We start from the raw sequence: 22,454 nt of genomic DNA, 5'->3' as shown, positions 1-22,454 counted from the left end.
ATAAGTTTTTAAATCAAGTTATTTTAATCAATACTTTTTGAAATAATCGATTTCAAAGTCAAATTTTGGGCAAAAAAAGTTGAAAATTAAACTTTCAAGGTCAAATATATATATGATGTGCACCGCTGAGGCCTGCCAGACCAAGATTTTCTTACTAAGCATGCTGAAAACTACCATTGTACGAATTTTCAGCCTTAAAAGAGCTACCTTAGTCAAATGTGCCACTAGCTCTCCTACTATTATCATATTTTAGAGTTTTCGAGATTTTATTTATTTAACTTTTTTTGTCCATGAGAAAACATTTATTTTTGTCCATGATTATTTTTATAGTCGTTTTTTTGGCGTTAGAGGTTAGACTCATTTGTAGAGTTTTTCGAAAAAAATTTTTTTTTTCTTAAAGTTTTTCAAGAATTTTTTTTTTTTAATTTTTATTTTTTTTTTTCGATGATTTTTTTTTGTCATCATTCTTAGAGTTTTTCGAGAATTTTTTTTAGTATTAAAGTTTTTTCTGCCCGTGATGATTTTTGAGTCGTTTTTGGGATACACTCATTTTTAGAGTATTTCGAGGAAAAATATTTTTTTTTGCCTTAGATTTAGATTCATCATTCTTCTTAGAGTTTTTCCAGACAATTTTTGTTTTTTTTTAGTTGTTTTTGGCATTAGGCTCATTTCTTGAGTTTTTCAAGAAAATTTCATTTTTGTCATTAGACTCACATTCTTAAAAGTATGCGAGATTTTTTTTCATAACTATTATTGATTTTTTTAGTCGTCATTGACATTAGACTCAGTTTTAGATTTCTTCGACAAGAAATCTCGAACAAATAGCAGCGGAAAATGCCAAAGTGATCGTTAAGAATAAAAATGACCGACTTAATTATTTAAACTTTCTCAATTAAAATTTTTAGTTATGATACAATTATTTACAGCCCTTTATATTGATAAAATCAAATAAAACTACATTACCTCTAAACTTTGCAGCTTCTTGTAATCCCTCAACCAAAGTATGTAAATGATTGTCTGCCCATGCTCCACTAATTTTCCTCCATTCTGTCCAATAATATTCCAACTCATCTGTATCATTTGTTGATTTAATAATATTTTTAACATCTGGATCATATTTAACATCAATACTTCCATCATGATATTCTTTAATATCATGAGATTTTGACAAATTAGTCAACTGATAAATTGTATAAAATATTTCATAAGATCGTTCTTGGCCAATAACAAATTCACCAACACAATCACGAATCGATTCGAAAATAAATTTTAAATTTTTATCGTTAAAATTTTTAAAGTCAAACTTTTTAGTTTCTTCAAAAATATTAGCAGCAATTGTTGATATATTTTGAAATAACATTTCAGCATCTGAATTACTATTTTCGTGACTCATTTCTGTTTCGATAGTATCGATTGTATTGAAAAATTTATCACTTGCATGCTGTGCAAATAATCTAGCTTTAGTTTCATCTGTGATTAATTCTGATGTTCCATTGCTAAGCTATAGTAAATAAATCAATAAAAAAACTGTTAGAAAGTGTAATTTTGATTTATAGTTGAGAGATTTTTTTACTTCAAGTACAATAACCTCGAAAACTATGAGATAAATGAAATTCCTTTCGTTCATTGTTGAAGTTAAAAAATAAATAATGTTTTGATATTTTTCAACTTCTTCTTAGAAGATTTTATCTTGAACTAAGCTAGTTTTGATTAAACTTTTCTTTATATTGAATAATAAGTATAATAATTATTACAGAATTATGCACATAATAATGTGATTTTTTTTTTCTCTTCATAACCATTGGCGGTTACAGTTTATTTGCCATAGTTGACCTGACTCTTTAGAAAAATTTGATGGATGAATCCCTACACGGAGAAAAAATGAGCACCTTAAATCCTACGCACTTAAAACAACCGATTTCCGCTTAAAATAAGTGGAATCCGCTTAAATTCTATTTCCAACAGTGAAATAGGAAATAGGCTGATGGTAAAGCATACGCCTGGTGACCCAAAATTGTAGGATCGATTCCCAGTGAATGCCAGTATTTTCTTTTTAATTAATATTATTTCACATAAAAATAAGATAATTTTCCACTTAAATTAAGTGGATTTCTTTTAAATTTGCAAATTCCAAAAATTAAGAAGATTTGTCAGCTTAATTTTAGACAGAAGTCAAAAGTCATCTTGGCAAAAATCATGCAGAAATCCGCTTAATTTAAAACGGAATCCGCTTGTTTTCAGGTGGTCTTTTTGCTCAGTGTAGATTAAAGGAAAGTTGAGAGGAAAAAAATATGAAGAAATGTTAAATGTCCATACAAAAAATAAATGGTCATTAAAATTTACGATGAGTGAGCACTTCCCATCCAACCCCCAGTTTTATACGTCAATGAGCATCAAAAAAGTTGCTCACCCTGAAATGTTCAACAATGTTAAAAATAGCAACAGAAAGTAGGTAGCTAGCTTTCTTAAGGGGTTTCCCGCACTTGAAACTAAAGATATACATTTTTCTCGTGTTATTGCAACATTATATTATTTTTTCTTTATAAATATAATTAATGCAGATTATTAGCTGATTCCTTTTGTTTGTTTTACCCTTCAATGAATGACATGTGTAAATAAAAAAAAAAAACAATACCTAAATGCACCACGGGGTCGTAAGCACTCGCTTTTATAAGTATTTTAAGTTGCTAATAAAAACATTTTTTATGTTATTGGTTATTGATTTTTGTTTTTCTATCGAGCCGCAAACTTGCGCCTTTTATCTACTAAATATGTAATTAAATCGTTCTTAAAGAAAAATTTCAATAACGTTTTATAAATCGGTGTTTGATTTCACCTGAATTAGAGTTCAATAAAAATTCACAGTAAGCTAATTAAGTGCTAGTTAAGAGGACCAAGAGTTAAATTAAGTACCTGCTTTTGATGGAAAAAAAGAATAATCAACTTGATTTAAAGTTAGCAGACAAACCTGTTAATCTACTTATATTCGGGTTTGGCCAGGGGCGTACGTTGAGTTGTCGGGGCCCCCGGCCAAGACTAAATTTTGATAAAGAAAATAAGAACAGACAAACAAATTACGTAGACGCTCTCGTTTGTTTTAGGCACCCTGATGTACCCATCATTTGTTGCTCGCTTAGATTATTCAAGTAATATTTTTTGAGGCCCCACGATATTATGTAATTTTTCATTCAAAAAAAAAAAAAAATGTATTTCTTATGAAATTATGAAATTTTATGTTACTGGCTACCAATTCATTATGCATTACACTGAAGAATATAACTTGTCTTTCTTGTGTCCGTATTGATTCATCTCAAATATCTTATCTTTTTGCTTCGTTACTTTTATAACCCAGTTGTCTTTTCTGGGTTGTCTCCTTTCGGGGCCCTAGCGTGTCGGAGGCCCCGCGGAACCACCCGTTTGCCGAAATGGTCTGTACGCCCCTGGATTTGGCATAATATTAAATTCCTTAAAAAAAGTTATTTTCGTCATTAAAAAAAAAACACATATAATTTTTTTTTTTGTATAATTACCTGTCTTGAATAATTAAGCGACTTTCAAAAACTGGTCTCACTGGTACACAAAATTGAACCTTTTTTTTTGTCACAAGAACCAAAATATGTATACTTTTCTAGAGGTTTTTGCTGTGCTGAACTCGAATATGTCAGAAAAATTTGATTGGCCTCTGTTTTTAATATCGATACCTTCCCGTAAGAATGTATTAAGCAACATTTTTTTCGAAAATGACTTTTTGATTTGAAAATATAGGTAGGCACTATGAGTTAAGCGCCACGTTTTGTTATCATTTTGGTTGTTTTATCATTTTAGACTTACCCGCTATACCTAAAAAATTTCATAAAAATCATTTCAATAAAATATAGACATTTTTTTGATTGGACCACCCTAACGATTTAATGGTATTAAAATTCATGTTGGTCGAATGGCCGATTCTCAGACTTCCCGACATACACAAAAAATTTCGAAAAAATCGTTCCAAGAAGATATAAAAAAAAATTGGCTGGACCACCCTAACAATTTAGAGCTATGAAAAATAGATGTTGGCCGATTCTCAGACCTACCCGATATGTGTACAAAATTTCATAAAAATCAGTCTTGCCGTTTCGACGGAGTTTGATAACAAACACTGCGACATGAGATTTTTATATATTAGATTTGTAACGGCTATTATAAGAACAGATATTCTTCTTTCAAAAACTGTTTAAATTTTCACGATATCTCTTTTATTGAGATATCTTAAGATTCAAAGAGAAACTAAACTTAATATAAAGTTTAAGTCAGCCGTTATAAAAAAAACTTTTTTTTTTTAATTTTTTAAAGGTAATATTTCAAGAACGATTGCTAATAGAATTTTTCTGATTGCGTATTCGAGTTCAACAGCCAAAAAACCTCTAGAAAAATATATTTTGGTTCTTGTGGCATAAAAAAGTTTAATTTAACTGGCCAGTGCTGTTTCTGAGTCAAAAACAGCTACTTAAATTTTAAATATCTCGGACAGTAAACGAGTATCTGAAAGATTTAAACATTGTTTGGAAAAATAAAACCAGTTCTTATAGGCGCCGTTACGAATTTATTTATAATGAACCACACATAAAAACATAACCTCTAAAACAGCCAAAATGAAGTTATTTTGGCATTTTCTAACGGTAGTATTTCAAAAACGGAGTTTCCAGATTCGATTTCATCACATCAAAACCCTATATTTTATTTTTTTATTTTATGTTTTATTTAAATATGTAGCTATCAGTTCAAACGCAATTACAAGCTACAGTCAACATTATATTGTAGACAATATTAAATTATTCTACCTGCTTTAAGTTATATTTATAATTTAAATTCATGAAAAAAAGACAAATAGCTATCAAAAATTGAAAAAAGCAAAATAAAGAAAAACAAAATGTTAAAGTTAAAAATTTACAAAAAAAAATTAACAAAATTTAAATTTTAAATTTAAATGAAGAAGATAAGCAAAGGCATACTTTAAAATTCTTAAGATGTTTATGGCTTCATGAGGAAGAGTGCGAAAAGTGTATTTTGGTTTTTGTGGCAAAAGGCTTGTTGTCCAGTGAAATTAGGTCCACAATTAATTAAACACCCCATTTTCCGAGATGTTCCAGTTTGTTTCATTTTCCACACAAATAATAAAAAGTAAAAAATTATTATTTTAAAGTTTGAAAATCTCGTAAATTTCATTGAAAAATGGGGTAGATACTTAATTAAAAGTATTCGTGCTTTAAATTTATTAAAGATAATTCATTTCAAAAATCAAGTCAGGAATATTGTATTCTGAAACTCTTTTGTGGTTTGTAATATTAGGTATAGCACCTAATTATTATGCCAAACACAGATTTTAATTTCAATAGTTTTAGGCATTTTTTGGTAATTTTTCTGCTAACTTTAAATCAAGTTTAATAATTTTTTGGGACCAATTAATTTTGGTTGGTATATGTAAATAGAAAAGACCTTCATAGATGTTTAACTCGCAACCTATAATTACACTGTTTTACAAAATAAAAATCATGTCAATTACTTTGGAAATGACATAGCAGAGGTTGTAGGTATTACTGAGTACATCATATTTCGGCACTTGAAATTTTTCGTAGACCCTCAAAATTTCAAGTTATCGTCAAAAAACCGTTTTCAGATTTCAACAATTTTTTACTCAGCCAATTTTCGGTCAATTTTAGATTTTTTAACAGTTCTAAACAGAAAAGTTTATTTTATTGTTCTATCTATGCTATGAGAAAGAAATTTCAATTTTTTGGGACAATGAAAGAAATGAAAAATTAATTTCTGTGTTCATAATAATGGTAGAAAATGGTTTTTATGGTCTTAATTTTTAGAAAAAATGTTATTCTTTGTAACTACGTTTAAAAAATTTTGATATCGATTTTGGTTGCTCAGATATATATTTTAAATACTGTTCAATACAAGCAAAAAAAAAAAAGTGTCAATACTTTTGACCGGACCTGCCTATCTTTATGTATTTTGACGTGCTGAATCCGAATCTGAAGTCAATTTTGCCCAAATACCCTCAAAATTTTGATAAAATTTCAAAAAAAATCATGAAAATTGGGGGTTTTTGGAATAAATTGAAATTTCTTTCTCGAGTTAAAAAAACCAAAACTTCCACAAATTCTAACTGTTTTTAATGAGTAAAAGCTTTCTTGATTCAGCATAAATAGAACAATAAAACTCTTTATAAAAAACACAAAATGTAGCTTAAAACGATCTGCGAACTCTAAAAACTGTGAAAAAATGTTGTACTTTTAGATTCAGCCCATAAAATCTACACCCAATTAGGTGCTTGAGCATAATAAAAAAAATATTTTAAAAAAGAACAAGTATTCCTCTGTTTAGAACCGTAAAAAAATCTGAAATTGACCGAAAAATGTCTGAGTAAAAAATCGTTGAGATCTGAAAACATTGAAAAACGGTTTATTGACGATTACTTGAAATTTTGAGGGTCTGCGAAAAATTTCAAGTACCGAAATATGAGGTACTCAGTAATACCTACTGCTAGGTCATTTCTAAAGTAATTGACATGATTTTTATTTGGTAACACAGTGTTATTTTAACTTTTTTTCTTATACCTAGGGGAGAGTGGGGCTAAATGTAACAGGGGTAAGAATTAACAGCTAAAAAAAGCGATGTTCCTTTCAATATTAAGAAACGCGTAAAGGAGAAAAATGCTCAATTTTTGCATATCTACCGGCACATTTTCTTCAGATGAAGATTAGACGACAGGGTGAGAAGTTACACTAGTAGTGCCTAAAAAATGCATGTTTGTAACTTTTTTTTTAATTTTATTTTTGGTCTACCTCTTTACCCGAAAAAGATAGAGTGCTAAGTGTTTTTTTGTTATATGCAACTGTGTTTTGGCTCAAATTGCGTGTATATGTTATGTCTATATCAGTTTCGCTTTTTTTTTTAAATTGATTTTATGTGCCAAATTTCATGCTGGGGCTAGTTGTAACATTTTTCCGGGGCAAGTTGTACCATGTAAAAACCTACCTGTACTGAAAAATTGTTTACCTAATATAATTTACAACCCTGAATATGAATGCTTGTAGTTGAATTTGTATTTATTTTGAAATTGGAAACACATTTTTGAACCACCACTTGAATTCATAAAGCTTATAGCAAATATAACAATTTATGAATTCGAATAACTTTTATTTAAGACTACTGTCAAATTTTCTCTGGAAATCTTGGATTTGCTCCACTTTTTACAAATTTGCACCAAAATTTCATGACTGAGGTTTGTTTTTATTGTTATTAATTAAAAATAAATAAATATAAACAAATAAAGGTATTTTTCTCTTATTTTTAGTTCTTGGTACAACCTACCCCGGTATGTGTTACACTTTGCCCCGTATGTGGGGTAAGTTGAAACAACACGATTTTTTTTTTGGAAGCTTTATTTTTCAACATTACCGTTATGTTTTTCTAAATTTTTATGATGGATCTTGGAGCTAAAACATGGGTCTTTAATTTAAAAAAGGTCTGGTTGACCCACTTTCAAATTTGTAGGAGAACCATCGATTTTAGAAAAAAGTGTTACATTTGGCCCCACTCTCCCCTATTATAATTAATTTTTAGCTCCTAAAAGTTTCTACTCAAGCAGCTGAATGGAAAATAATATTAGAGTATAGTTTGAAATTTGCCTTTGGAGCATTTGCATAGTTTACACATACATAGGTATATGTTAGAACCTGCCCTAAATGTAATCAAGAGGTATAATTTTAAGAACCCAAAACATTGAAATGCGGAATAGGTATTCCAGTTCATTAGTCATAACTTGTTGATGCAGGTACTGTTATAAGCTCAAAAAGATTTTTTTGTAACAATGAGTTAGATTTCATTATCAACGAATAAGTAGTGAAACAGGTCAATTCTGAGGTCGAACTATCGGTTATTAATTTTTATTTTTGTTATCAATTTTCAAAAACAGCTGAATGCTATTTTCTTATCTACTCCGAATGTAGTATAGTATAGTTGATTATGGAATTCTATGGCCTTGCCCGTTATCTTAAAAATTATGCAATCAATTTTTGTTTTTCAAATTCAGATCTCCCATGGAATTTCATGAAATTCAATTGAAAATGAAGTCGTACAATAATTTATAGAAGATGCTTCAAACTCACTTGACTCATTCCACGATAAATTGACTGAAAATATATTGAATAGCGAAAATGATTAGAAGTTAAGTTCTTTCAACATTTTTTAATAAACTTATGAGTACTTCGGATTTAAAGTATGATATTGTTCGTAATGCATCGGTGTATGACCAAATTCAATTCAAAGATAAAAAAGCCATTTATTATAAAATGGATGAACTGAAAAGGCTAGTTTCATCCGATGAAAGTATTTTAGGAGGAGAACGATTTTTTGCCATACTAACAGCAATTTATAGTATGAAAGACTTATCTATACTGATAATAATATGTATTGAGCATTTTAATTGTGAGTTACACGCCTTCATTCGTCATCAATTAAATACAAAATACGAGGAACGAGGATTCTATTGCTAACACGAAAACCTGATCATTACAGTGGGCCGAAAAATACTTTTTTCGAATTTCAAATCGTAATAGCGCGGAAAAGTTGCGAATTATAAAGACTAATCAAAATCAGTTCATATCTTCCGGTCGCGCATCGGCTCTGAAGTATGAAAAAAATTAAAAAAAAAAAATGGTATTTTAACAAAAAAAAAAAAAATTGATCGCCCTAACATATTATTTTTTGAACTATAGCTTTAGAAAACTGTTATATTAGCTAAATATTAAGCAGAAAAAATTGGCTCAAATTGGTTAAAGGCTAAAATCATATTTTTACGATATTTTTTTCTTTTTTTTTTTAACTATTTGTAAAATTATATTTTTACCGGGAACGGGTCGTTATTCTGCATTATAAAATTCTGTATGACCAAAATTCTGTATTTGAATGAAAAATTCTGTATGAACATAATTCTGTATTCCATTATTCTGCTTTTCTATTATTCTGTATTTCAAAATTCTGTAAATCCAAAATTCTGTTTTCAAAATTCTGCAAATAAATTATTCTGATTTTTGGAATTCCAAATTTATACATTTTTATCTTGCCTGTTGAACAATTTATATTCAATTAACAAATTTAGTATAACAGTGTATAACAGCCGTTTGCTATGTGACCTTATGTGACAGTATACGCAGAGGAAAAATTAGGGCATATGAGTTTATGTTCCACTTAAATATTTCAGTTTTGTGTCAGCAAATGGCAATAAAAGACCTTACAAAAAAGAGAAATAAACCCTTACCTTACAAAAAAAAAACAAATGCAAAATAACAAAAAACAATTTGATGAAATATGTACATAATGAAGATTCTTGGTTAAATATTACTCGTATTCTCGTATTTAAGGTATGTCATTGCCATATGCAAATTAATTGGGGAGATATTTTACTTCAAAGTACCTATTTTCTGCAAAGAAAATACCAAAGATCTGTATTCCAAAATTCTGTAAATGATAAAAGAAAAATTGTTTTGATAATGAAAAAAAGTGCGCACTTTTTTTCAGTAACAAAACAATTTTTCTTTTATCATTTACAGAATTTTGGAATACAGAATTTTGAAATCCAGAATTTTGTTTTTACAGAATTTTAGAATACAGAATTTTGAATTTACAGAATTTTAAAATACAGAATTTTCGAATACAAAATTTTGAAATCCGAATTTTGGCCCATACAGAATTTCGACCCCAACCCATTTTTACCAAATAAGAATTAGAAATGAAGTTGACACAATCAGTGAAAGTCATGAAGTCGCTGAAGATATACAAATCTTTCGGTCAAGAACGCTTTGGCTATTTATTATTTTCTTTGTCGCACAGTGGTGCCTCTAGTGCTTTTTGGCTTCAAAAATCATTTTTACGGCCATTTCTTGATGAAAAGTCATGAAATTTAGTACGCAGATTTGAGTCGCAGGTATATGGTCACACGGATTGTTTTGAGAATTTAATACAAAATCAATTATTTACTGATAGTTAATTTTATTCTAAATTTAGCATTGATAAGCCATTTAATATTTCAACCGTGTCACCACATAAATTAAATACTATCTCTCAAAAAAAAATGTTTAGAAAAATCTGTTCTTATCAAAATTTCAAAATCAGATTTTTTAATTTATTTAGTTCGGTTTCAAAAAGAGCACATCACAAACTTATTGCTTTTTGAAAATCTAAAGCATTCCAAAATATATTTTTCTAAATTTTGTACTAAAAATTTTATCTGTTTTTTATATAAACTATACTGATTAAACGGTGTAGAAGTTCAAAATGCAAATATTTTAAATCTTTTAATTTTATTAATCGGCTTATCGCTCACAATCCGTTGATATTTTTTTATTGACTTTATCAAATATTATGAAATGCATGAAAGTACGACCTGTTTGTCCTCCTTTTTGCTAAGCTTCTAGGAGCTTTGATAGCTGCTACTAGCAATAAAATACAAGAAAAAAATGAGATTATTTAATCTACGGGGGTTGTGACCGGCTAGCTCTAAGGTTACACAATCGCTAAATTGTTTTCATAAAGTTTCCCATCACACCTTCTAAATAAAAGCAGATGATTTTGAAAATTTCTTATCATACACTAATTGTAGAGCAAGCTAAGATAGACTTAAAATGCAAGCTAAGTTGTGTTTTATAGTATTCCTTGGAGCTATTGTCTTCGGGGTAAGATACTATACTGGAAACAATTTGTTGGAAACATATTTAATTATTTTCTTAAATCCAGATTTGCAATGGAGCTCCATTAAATCCAACTGACGAAGAAGCAGTTAGACAATATGTTCAAAATGCTTCAAACTCGCTTTACGCTTTTTACGACAAAATCGCTGAAGATTTAATGGGTTTGGAAAAGGAAGATTTGTCAAGTTTTTTCAATGCACTCGAAACAATTTTGATTAAAACCGATGCAATGGTTGATATTGTTCGTAATGCATCGGCTTTGGATCAAACAAAATACAATGATCAGGAACTTAATTATATATTGAATAAGCTGAAGAAATCAGCTGATGAAGCTATTTTAGGAGGAGAAGGATTCTGTAACATTTTAATAGCTGTGAGCCATTTGGAAGATTTAGCATCTGATAAGGACATTCCTGGTTATAAGAATGATACCCTTGAATTGGCATACTTCCCGGATGTTCAGAAAATATATGCTACTAGCAAGGATCCAGAAGAAATGAAGTACTATTGGAATGCATGGAGGGAGAAGAACGACAAATGGACTTTAACAGGTTTTATGGTTATGGTTAATGGTATTAAGGATGCTGCTAATTTAACTGGTAAGTCTCACTTTTTCTTATAAATAAGACAAATAATTTATTTCTCATTCGGGAGACACTAATCTTTTAAAAACTGGGACTACTTGAACCAATTACGTTACAAATTTCGTTATCGGTTACTATTGTTTCTTTTATCTCCTTCCAGGACTATCTCCTTATGATTTCTGGATGAAGGATTTCAATATGACACAAATGGATGCAGTCATGGAACAGATTGGACCTGTATACCAACAATTGCATGGCTTCATTCGTCATCAATTGAACAAAAAATACGGAGATGCTATTATTGATACCAAAGGCTTAATACCCGAATATCTATTGCAACAAGTATTGGCTCAAACTTGGACTAACGGAAGTGTTCTTGATGATATTTTCCCATTTGAAGACCTACCACCATTCGATGAAATCCTAGTTAAAAACAATTATGACACATTAAAACTTTTCCAAACAGCTGATAAATTCTATGAATCTATGGGACTTGAACCTATTCCAGAAAATTACTGGGGCAAAAGACTAAAGATGAAATCAACTGAAGACGAGGGTGATTGCAAGGCTACAATTGTAGCTCAAACTTCAAACGTTTTCATGCAATATTGCCATAAAATGGATTTCAGGACATTCTTGCAGGCGCATGGTTACATGGGCGAAATCCATATGGCAATGGAAAAACCTCATCTTCCAGCTTACTACGCTGATTCGTACAACTTGGAGCATGCAATTGGTGAAGCAGCGATTTTATCAGCATCTTCGCCAAAATATTTGTCGAAAGTTGGAATTTTACCTTCTCCAGAACTCTCTGAAGTAGTTTTCATGAACCGACTTTTAAGACAGGTAAGTTGAAAGCGTTCTTCCATACTTCTGTCAATATTGAAATATTGCGTGATTTATTTTAGAGCATTCACGCTATGCTTAATATCCCTGTATACTATGTACACACGAAAGTTATGGCTGATATGTTTGCTGAGAAATTTGAAATGAAAGAACTGAATAAGAAATATTGGGAATATATGGATAAATATGTTGGTGTTGGACCACCAGGTGATCGTGTGAGTAACACTTTTGATTTCCCCTTCAAATTCTATTTGGAAATGAATGAAAATCAACAAGCACGGTAGGTCTTCAAAATGATCTTTTTTCAAATTTTAATGATTTGTCACTTTGTTTGCAGAAAATTCATGTCAGAAGTCTTGAGCTATCAGTTCTATATGAAATTGTGTTCAATTACTGACCAATATCCTAAAGGACATTTACAGAATTGTGACTTTTCTGGACACAAAGATGCTGGTGATGCAATTAAGTAAGCCAAAGAAAAAAAACTTTCTGACTCCGGTTTAAATATTTACTTATACTTTGTTAAGGAAAATGATAAAACTTGGTTCATCTAAGCCAATGCGTGAGGTCTTGGCAGCATTATTACCTGAAGATCCAAAATTGAATGGTGAAAGTCTTTTGGAATACTATTTCCCAGCTTTGAATTGGTTAGTTGTGGCCAATAAGGAGATTAATATTAACGTTGGATGGACACATTCTGATAAGAGTAAGTTTTTTTTGTTTTTTTTTTTTTTGACATTGAGAAATTAATTCAGAAAATTTATTATTTTAGAGGTTGACAGCGTTAAGTTGCCTGTGCAATTAGATGATGGTCAATGGCAGGTATAAGGTTCAAACCAAAAACTTGAAATTGGATAAATAAAAACTATTAATCTAAAAATGTTGTAGTTTTGTAATTTTTTATTTCTATCTTATAATTAGTTTGAAAATTACACATGCCACACATGCAACATCCTTAGTGTCAAATGCCGCTTGCCCTTTGACTTGACATCTGCCACATGTTAAATATTCCCTGAAATGGCACTGTAGCGTTTACCTCGGACACGTCATTGTTCCAAATGGTTTGCATAAAGATGAGAAAAAAAATTAAACTATTTTAAATCTGTCTGCACCGGAAAATATCTCAGAGCTTCAATCTTTAAAACTAAAATTAATTTTCGACGCAAGTCCAGTTGGTTTAGGTGCGGCATTAGTACCTACCTACATGTTTACGAAAACGGTGTAGAAAGACCAAACTTATTTGCTCAATGAAGCTTACAGCTACTGAAACGAAATATTCACAGTAAGAAAAAGAAGCGCTGGCGATAGTATAGGTACGGAGTGGATAAATATCATCAATACCTTTTTGGTAGTAAGTTCATACTGGTGACAGATAATAAATCCTTATAGTTTCCATTTTTGGGAAGAAGAAAGATATCCCAGCGCTTTCAGCAAATAGGCTGCAAAGATATGCTTTATTTTTGTTGGGATACAGATATCAGGTTCAATACATTAAATCAAAAGAAAATGTAGCAGATTATTTCTCTCGAGCGGTGGAAAATGTTATTCCTGAAGAAATTAAAAACAATGTTCAATAGAGACTTAAGAACAAGGTTTGATTTACTTAACCCTTTTAAAAAAACAAATAAAAGTATTGCAGACAAATTAAAATAAAATGTCTTTAAAATGCAAAATAACCAAAGAAAACATTACATCGGTAAAAAAGAAAGAAAATTGATGATCAATGATTCAGTTATGGTGAAAGATTTCACCATACCAGGAATAGTTCAATGAATTAATGGAAAAATCGTTCGTATTATAGGTAAAAGATATTATCTGGTTGAAATCACTTCAAAAAATTATGAAACGTCACATAAATCAAATCAGATTTTGCTTAAATAAATGTAATACCTATGTACGTTCCCAATATTGTAAATGATCTTTTTATAAAAATCCCTGTAAAAAATACAGATTTAGCTAGGGTACAAGCGGGTGAGATTGTATACCTTTTTTGTTTTTGCCATATTTTCCAAAATAAACCACTTTTAATATTTCTAACTATGCAAAAAATTTATTTATTCAATATCGAACGTATTATTAGTTTTACATAATTTTGTAACTTTAATTTATATTTTTAAATTTAAATAGCAAAAAAGTTAAAAAAAAAACCATATCCCCCTATAGGGTGGGTGAGATGGTGCATGAGCTTGCTTTGGGTTTTTATTGCCAAATTCATTGCACAAATGGTTCAACGATGTGCAGCAGTCAAGCACTAATACATTCCATACACCTACCTAACAGATTGCAACTAGTCGTTTTTTTATAAAAATGTTGGAGTAAAAAGTTGCTTTTCCTTTAAATTTGAAGCTATTTAGTTTTTAGTTGTTTTTTAAGTTAAAATAATGTTGTAGCAATAGATACAAATCATATCAATGCAAACGTTTAAAAAGTTCACTTACACTACCTCATTCTAAATTGTTTGTTTTAATGAAAACTTAAACTTGGCTGAATTACTTCAAAAAAAAAAATATTTTGAGGGCGCTCAAAAAAGCAGATCGAACTATTGGTGTATCAAGGGCATCTAAGACCCCAGTGTTTATAATTCTACACCATCTAGGAATTATAATGAATTTCGTAAAATGCTATTATAAGTTTTTTTCTTATATCGACCATAACTTTTTTTTTTAAATTAACCAAAAAATTGTTTAAATCGTTTAAGCGATAAATGCAATTTTCTTACAAACTGACTTCAAACACAACAAAACTATTTTGAAAACAACGGCAACACCTACCATGCAGAATCTCATTTCTATCTGTAAAATTTAAATCAACTCAATTTAATCAGGAGTTTTTGAAAGAATGGTCCTCAACTCAGAATTTTGAATAAAAAAACGTTATTAAACATTTTTAAATGACTTTTGTTCAAACTTTTTCGAAGTAAAATATGAATTTGTTTACAAAAATGTTTGGCCATAAATAAATATCAGATGAATTCCGAAGAGGAAAAAAATAGGTTTTACAGTTTTGAAAAAAAAAAAAATTTTTAATTATAATTCAATTTCATTGGATTTTTTGATAAAAACTGAATTTTTGCATTTAAATAATTGATTTTCTCAAAGACTTTGGCAAATAAAAACTTTAAACTTTTGCTATTAAACTTTCAACAATAAGGGCTATTGAATGAAGAAAAAATGACTTTATTTTTAAATGTTGAGCTTAATTTTTTTTTTTCAAAACTTCTATTAAAAAAGTTCTTCGAAAATGAAATACTTTTTTACATTTTCATAAACTGTAATACATAATTGACATTTCCTTTTATAATTTCAAATCATAATAAATAAGGCCAACAAAATTTTGAAATATAAATGCATTTTATATAACGAAAAAGCTTTAAAAAGGACATGTTTAAAGTTCTTCAATAGTTTTTTTTTTAATCTGAGTTTAATTGCCATTTTTTTCAAAAAACCCTTTCTTCAATTTACTTAATTTTAATTTTGCAAATATGAATAAGCTTTTAGCTTTTTAAAATGGATATTTAAATATTGTAGGTGCTGCCGTTGTGTTCAAATATTTTTTTTTTTTTTTTTTTGTTTTTGAAGTCAATTTGAGAGAAAATTGCATTTATCTATTAAACTATGAAAGATTGTCCTTCATTCCCATATAGTTGTTTTCCTTTAATTGCCTAGACAATCTTTTGGCATTAGTAAATTTATGAAATTTAAGCAAAATTGAAAAAAAAAAATTTCTGCACAAAAATTTTCAATTAAATTTTAAAAATCAAAACGGCAACAGTGGCAATTTTTGATCTATAGACTTTAAAGTAATTTTAATTACCAAAGTTTGAAAAAAAGATTTTCTCAAAATCAGAACTGTTCGGCCGGGTTCCCTAATATTGCCATTTTTTGAGCTTTACTCCACTACCCGAAACCAAAATTTTTCAATTTTTGTATTGTTTTAATTTTATCTTAAGAAAGTGGGAATATTTTTTCTGATGAATTGATTATTATTTTTAGAAAGGCTTTTTACTAAGCTTCAAGCTTTTTTTGGTTTAAATTTTTGATAAACCAAAGAAAAATTAAAACCATCCAAATAAGTAAAAGTAGGTACCTATTCAAAAATACTAAGTTTTTTTATTTAACTTTTTTTGAAAACTTATAATTTTATTAGAACAAATTTTATTTAACCAAAAATGCCAAAAGGTGGCTTTGATTTGTGTGCATTTTTTAGCTTAGTTTCAAAAACATTATTTTTTCTTTTTACGAGGTCCTGCCGTAGAATCATCGTTAAGTAAGACAACTTAATTACTTTCAGAACATCTATACTTAAACTTGTTTCATCATATTTAATTTTGTGGAACATATTTTAATCGTGTTAATCACAAAATAATAAAACATATTTTAACTAAATGGTTCAAACTGGACATCAATAGTTCAATAGGTAAAGTTTTATCAATAACAAATAAATTTATTGTTAAAAATGCCAATTATAGAATCTAATCTAGGTAATGCTATATGGAACATGTTCCTTTATCAACAAGAGCTTTGATAGCAAAATTGTAAGGTCACAACTATCGCTAAATATTATTTTCATATCAAAATAATTATAAGATTTAGAAAGTTTCTTAGTATGATTTGATTGTCAAAGAAGATCAGTTTGTTTGCAAAATTCGTCTTAAAATGATACCTAAATTGCTTTGTCTAGTATTTCTTGGGTCTATTATCTTGGGGGTAATTTTTCATTAAATTTTTTTTCAATTCATTTAGTTTAATTAGTTTTTTTTTTTTAAATTTAGATCTCCAATGGAGCACCACTAAATTCTAATGAAGAAGAAGCTCGTAAATTTGCTGAAAATGTTTCCAACTCAATCAAAGCCTATTACAACAAATTGGCTGAAGATACAATGGCTTTGGATACTGAAGATTTCGCATCATTTTTTATTGCTCTCGAGACGCTATTGAGTAAATCAGATGCAATTATTGAAGTTGTTCATAATGCATCGTTATTTGATCAAAGCAAATTCCAAGATGAAGAACTTAAGGGGGGGTTTCCATAGCATTTTAATGGAAGACGGTTGACTAATTGTTGTATAACTTTTGCAGTTTATAAGATAATCTTATGAAACGTACTTTTTTGAAAAGGTAATAAACGTACAAATATTTTTGCATCATTTAAATTTTAGAAACATTTCTTGTGCGATTTTTATAAGGGTCGAAAATGATTCTTTTCCTGCAAATTTAGATTGAATCAGAATTTTGGTTGGGGCACCGTTGTTTATAAACTTTTTATTTATTTTTTTTTTTGTTTTATAATGATCAAATGTGTTTTCATGCAGTACGCGAAACAGATTTTTTTTTTTTTTTTTTTTATTAGAAAAAAAGCTTCGTTAATTTGTTGTAATTTCATGTTTTTTTACTCACTCTTCTTAGAATAACTTTACCGTTTATTAGTGTTTTTAGATGAAACAAAAAGAAAACAATAAAGGGAAATTAGGAGAATCCAATAAAATTTCTAAAATTTAATTTGAAGTTAGTTTGAACGGTTAATTTGAAGGAAAGGTGTCAAAATGCACTTTTTTAGCATTTTGGTCGTGGGGCAAAGCGTGATTATTTTTGAAAATGTTTTTGTATTTTTTAATGAGAAGTTAATAAAGTTGTTCATGCAACCCGTTTGCCAAAAAAAAATATTTTTTTTATTTACACACTAAAAATTTGATTTTAATAAACCAATATTTGCATTCTGTTTTTGAGGAAGGGGCAGTCAAAGCATCCACAATTTATTTTTATTATTTTTTTTCATTATATTTCAAATCAGTTTCAAAAAAAATATATATATTTTTGCTCACAGTATTTTTAATATAAATTGTTGAAAAAGTGTCTATTTTAGCTTTTTTTACTTTGAAAATTCCATTGATCACGCACACATGCAAATTTAGTTCAAAAGAATGCCACGCATAAGCTGGCGCTGATGAACTCTTTTTTTCTGTTCTTTTCTATTTATTGAAAAAAAACTTGGTCTTGCGCTCTCATTTTCTCGTTATATTTTGTTTTTGTTTTTTGTGTTTACATAATATGTACTTTTTTTTTTTGTTTCCTATTTCCTCACTCAGGCAGGCAGAAATCATTCATGAAATTATGAAGATGCTGCAGAGAGTAGGTAGATAGTAGATATTTTTTGCAAGATCATTATCTTTTGTTTTCAAAAAGGGTTGTTTTGTTCTTGTTGACTCTTGGGTTTTTTTCTAACAATTCATTTCGTGTTTATAATATCGCACCCGCGGTTGCGAGTTGACACTTTTGGGTTTTTTTTTTTTTTTTGGTGTCAGCGAAATTCTTTGCATTGTGTAATATTCACATCGCTCGTGCGAGGATATAGGTAAAGGATTAGATATGTGGTATGCATTTGTTTGTGTGTAAAAATGTGTATTGACATTTGACATGTGCTTGTGCACAATGATTGATTTCTATATTTAGGTTGATTTCTGGGTTGTATTGTTTATTATACTACACTCGCGCGTGCGTGCGGGGTTATATAATATAAATATATCGTTTTGTTTTTCATTGTCTTTGTTTATATGTTGCGGATTCGGTTTTTTTTTGTAGGTTTGTAGGTATAATAGTTATATTTTCGCGGGGGAATGTGTAAAGGGTTATATAAGTGTATTTGTGGTTAGAATGCACCTGATGGTATTTATAGAAATAGTTTTGAATAGGTGAAGATGCTCAGTATGTTTCCTTAGCAAAAACAAAGTTTTTAAAATTACACCTACTGAGGAAACAAGCAAAAAAGTAGCTAATGCCTATCTGAATTTATAAATAAAATATCAGTTTGAAAAAATAGATCATTTTTTTTTTCAAAGTGTTGAGCTTGAAAATAATTTTTGAAAACTTCCCTAAACTTTGATTACATAGTTGAAAAATTAATTTCAAGGTTTAAAAAAAAGTAACTTATAAGTTACACTGGTCAACAAGCTTTTTGCCACAAGAACCAAAATATACTTTTCTATATGTTTTTGATATGCTGAACTCGAATCTGAAGTCAGAAAATGTTTATTGGCCTCCGTTTTTGAAATATAACCGTTAGAAAATACCGAAAAACGTCATTTTGGCTGTTTTCGAGGTTATGTTTTTATGTGGGGTAGTTCCTTATGAAAAAATTTGTAACGGTTCCTATAAGAACTGGTTTTATTCTTTCAAAAAATGTTTAAATCTTTCCGATATCTTTTTTACTTCCCGAGATATTTAAAATTTAAGGAGTGGTCTTTGACTCAGAAATAGCACTGGCCAAACAAATTAAACTTTTTTTGCCACAAGAACCAAAATATACTTTTTTAAAGGTTTTTGAGTTGCTGAACTCGAATGCGCAATCAGAAAAATGCTATTGGCAACAAATTTGTTTATAATGAATTACCCCACATAAAAACAGAAGCTAGAAAAGAGCCAAAATGACGTTTTTCAGCATTTTATAACGGTTATATCTCAAAAACGGAGGCCAATCAAATTTTTTTTGACTTCAGATTTGAGTTCAGCATATCAAAAACCTATAGAAAAGTATATTTTGGTTCTTGTGGCAAAAAAAAAGTTCAATTTTGTTGACCAGTGTTATTAATGCTGCCTTATTTTTGTTTCCTAATAATGTAGGTATAGGTAAATAAAAAACAAAATCGATTCAACTGAGTTCATTGCATTGGTGACTCTAAAAAAATCTTTATTAAAAAGGTGTTGAAAGTAAATTGGATTGATATCGAGTCCATCCTCAAACAACATATAGATAAGAACCTAAACATTCTATATATTGTAAGTAAATACATTTCCATGTCAGCCGGCACGCGCGTGTGCGAGATAAAAAATTGATCAACGAAGAACAACTGAAAAGTGAGCAAGAACCTGAAAACCAATCCTTCTGCGCATCTACTCATATTTTTATACAAACTACACAAAGGATACTGTCAAGTATATTATATCAATGCACCCATATAACACATCCTCTACCTGCTTCTCCGCTGAACAACTATAATTATTATTATAATGCAAAAAATTTCTCTGATACACAAAAAACTCAAATGCCATCCACAACAGCAACATGGAAACAAGTTTTCATTTCAAAAATAAATAGGTATACACTCCAGAAATCTTTCATGAAAATATTGAATTTCAAACCAGTTTTCGTCCACAAACACCATATCCATATAAAGATCTATGTAGTATACCTACATCCATTTGCATGTCACCCCGCACGCGTGAGTGCGATGGCGATCTCACAAAGAGACAATGAATGAAAACCATAACCAACATCCTGAGAGTAAAAAACCAGAGAATTCGATGGCGAGAGAGCGAAACACATTCACTAATACACACAAATGCTTTTACATGAGATTTGACTTTGCTGAAAAAGGGAACCCAGTCTTAAATATGCATTTGATAAATTGAAAAAGTTACCAGATGAAGCTGTTTTGGGAGCAGAACACTATTTTGCAATATTAACAGCAATGGGAAATTTAGAAGATACTGCTTCGGATAAGGATATTCCGAGTTACAAGAATGATAGCATTGCATTGGCCTATTATCCGGATATTCAGAAGATATTTGGTAGCAGTAATGATCCAGAAGAAATGAAGTACTATTGGAATGCATGGAGGGAGAAGAACGACAAATGGGCAATGACTAGTTTTATGGTTTTGGTTAATGGAATTAAGGGAGCTGCTAATTTGACCGGTAAGGACCTCCTCTTCAGAATAAAACCTAAAAAACTGATTGTTTGATAACGTAAAAAATTCTGTTATTAATTAATTTTTGTACTTCTATCTCCTTCCAGGACTATCTCCTTATGATTTCTGGATGAAGGATTTCAATATGACTCAAATGGATGCAGTCAGTGCCGGATTAGCCTCAAGGCAAACTAGGCAGCTGCCTAGGGGCCCCACTTCAGCTGGGGGCCCCTCGCCCCGACTACGAACAAACAAAATTTCTTGGAGTTGTACCTTCAATAAAAAACAGCATTACATTTGTATTTGTAAAAATAAGAAAAAAGAAGAATAAAAAAACGTTTGCAAATCATTAAACATTAGCCCCGTTCCATTGGAGGTGGTAGTTTACTCATGAGTTGATCTAGTACTATAATTACCACATGATCTTCTACTTCTATCACTGATCTTCTATTTTTTTTTTTTTTTTTTTTTTTGTAATGAGCGCGCACTAAAGGGGTTTTGGGTACCCCTAATATACATGTGTTTATAATGAATTATGACTCCCATCCCATCCTGAAGGGCCCAACCTGTTTTCCTGTTTTTTTCCGGTATTTTTGATTAGGGAAAAATGGAAAATCAACCCAGAACAGTCAGCTCAAAATATATCACGTTTTAATACCAAGACAAATACTGGTCTATTCGAATATTGTTCCAACGGCATCGAACCAGAGTTTAGTAACGAGATGGTGCCATTAAAGCTCTTCATGTTGCAATCAGATAATATGTCAGAAAAATCTGAGATTGTGCATGCAGGAAGTTAGAAGTTAATATAGGCACCGTTACAAATTTATTCATAATGAATTACCCCAAATAAAAACATAACTTCGAAAACAGCCAAAATGACGTTTTTTGGCATTTTCTAACGGTAATATTTCAAAAACGGATACCAATAAAAAAATTTTAACTTCAGATTCGAGTTCAACACATCCAACACTACTAGGAAAGTATATTTTGGTTCTTGTGGCAAAAACCTTGTTGACCAGTGTTATCAATTAAAAAAAAACTAAACCACCCACACGCGTTTTGGATGCGTTTTGGACGCGTTTCGGACGCGTTTCAGATGTGTTTTCCCAGCAAACGCAGAACTACAGAAAAAACCGGTGAAATATGTACGTAAAAGAAGTACTTCTTTTCCACTGAAAAAAGATAGGAGCTCGGGAAAAAACTCGGTTATATACTTTCTGTATATAAGAATACGTGAAGCAGCTATCTCTTTCTTGCATGCAAGATGAAATAAATTTCCCCTCCATTAATAGTACAGACAAATGTACTTCAAAAGTGCATCAGCGAAGCACTTCTGGAAGTGGTCCTGATGTACATTTTCCAGTACTTTTTCACCTACAGAAAAAGCACTGAAACTTGTACTTTTAAAGTACTTATTTGGAGCACTTTCATGGGTTTATATCCGTACTGCTAAAATCCATATTTTAATTTCATCTGAAAATAAAAAAATCTTCAAAACAAACAAACAATTCTTTTAAACTATTATTAAATATTTTATTGGAAAAACACAAAATAGTTTTTTTTTTTTTTGAAAACAAAATACATAAAAAAAGATCA

General features: G+C 29.9%; 3 protein-coding genes across 3 annotated transcripts; 2 read left to right on the top strand and 1 right to left on the bottom strand.

Annotated features, from left to right (window-relative positions):
• Positions 1 to 495: 495 nt before the first annotated feature.
• LOC129914449 (angiotensin-converting enzyme-like) lies at positions 496 to 1,680 on the bottom strand. Its single transcript, XM_055993712.1, has 2 exons — positions 1,574 to 1,680; positions 496 to 1,501 (listed from the first exon to the last, which is right to left on the bottom strand). Exons 1-2 carry the CDS (start codon positions 1,625 to 1,627, stop codon positions 917 to 919), a joined length of 639 nt encoding a protein of 212 aa, XP_055849687.1. The 5' UTR covers positions 1,628 to 1,680; the 3' UTR covers positions 496 to 916.
• An 8,914-nt stretch (positions 1,681 to 10,594) lies between these two features.
• Positions 10,595 to 13,052, top strand: LOC129916242 (angiotensin-converting enzyme-like). The gene is made up of 7 exons (XM_055996082.1): positions 10,595 to 10,727; positions 10,789 to 11,341; positions 11,487 to 12,172; positions 12,235 to 12,452; positions 12,510 to 12,638; positions 12,700 to 12,878; positions 12,945 to 13,052. Exons 1-7 carry the CDS (start codon positions 10,677 to 10,679, stop codon positions 12,998 to 13,000), a joined length of 1,872 nt encoding a protein of 623 aa, XP_055852057.1. The 5' UTR covers positions 10,595 to 10,676; the 3' UTR covers positions 13,001 to 13,052.
• A 3,709-nt stretch (positions 13,053 to 16,761) lies between these two features.
• LOC129916054 (uncharacterized) lies at positions 16,762 to 17,219 on the top strand. The gene is made up of 2 exons (XM_055995815.1): positions 16,762 to 16,878; positions 16,944 to 17,219. The coding sequence occupies exons 1-2, from the start codon at positions 16,828 to 16,830 to the stop codon at positions 17,202 to 17,204; spliced, it is 312 nt and encodes a 103-aa protein (XP_055851790.1). The 5' UTR covers positions 16,762 to 16,827; the 3' UTR covers positions 17,205 to 17,219.
• Positions 17,220 to 22,454: the final 5,235 nt, after the last annotated feature.

Source organism: Episyrphus balteatus, chromosome 3 (genome assembly GCF_945859705.1).
Source record: "Episyrphus balteatus chromosome 3, idEpiBalt1.1, whole genome shotgun sequence".
Taxonomy (NCBI): domain Eukaryota; kingdom Metazoa; phylum Arthropoda; class Insecta; order Diptera; family Syrphidae; genus Episyrphus; species Episyrphus balteatus.
The sequence above is the reverse complement of the archived record's forward strand: the minus strand, read 5'-3'. Positions and strand labels throughout refer to the sequence as shown.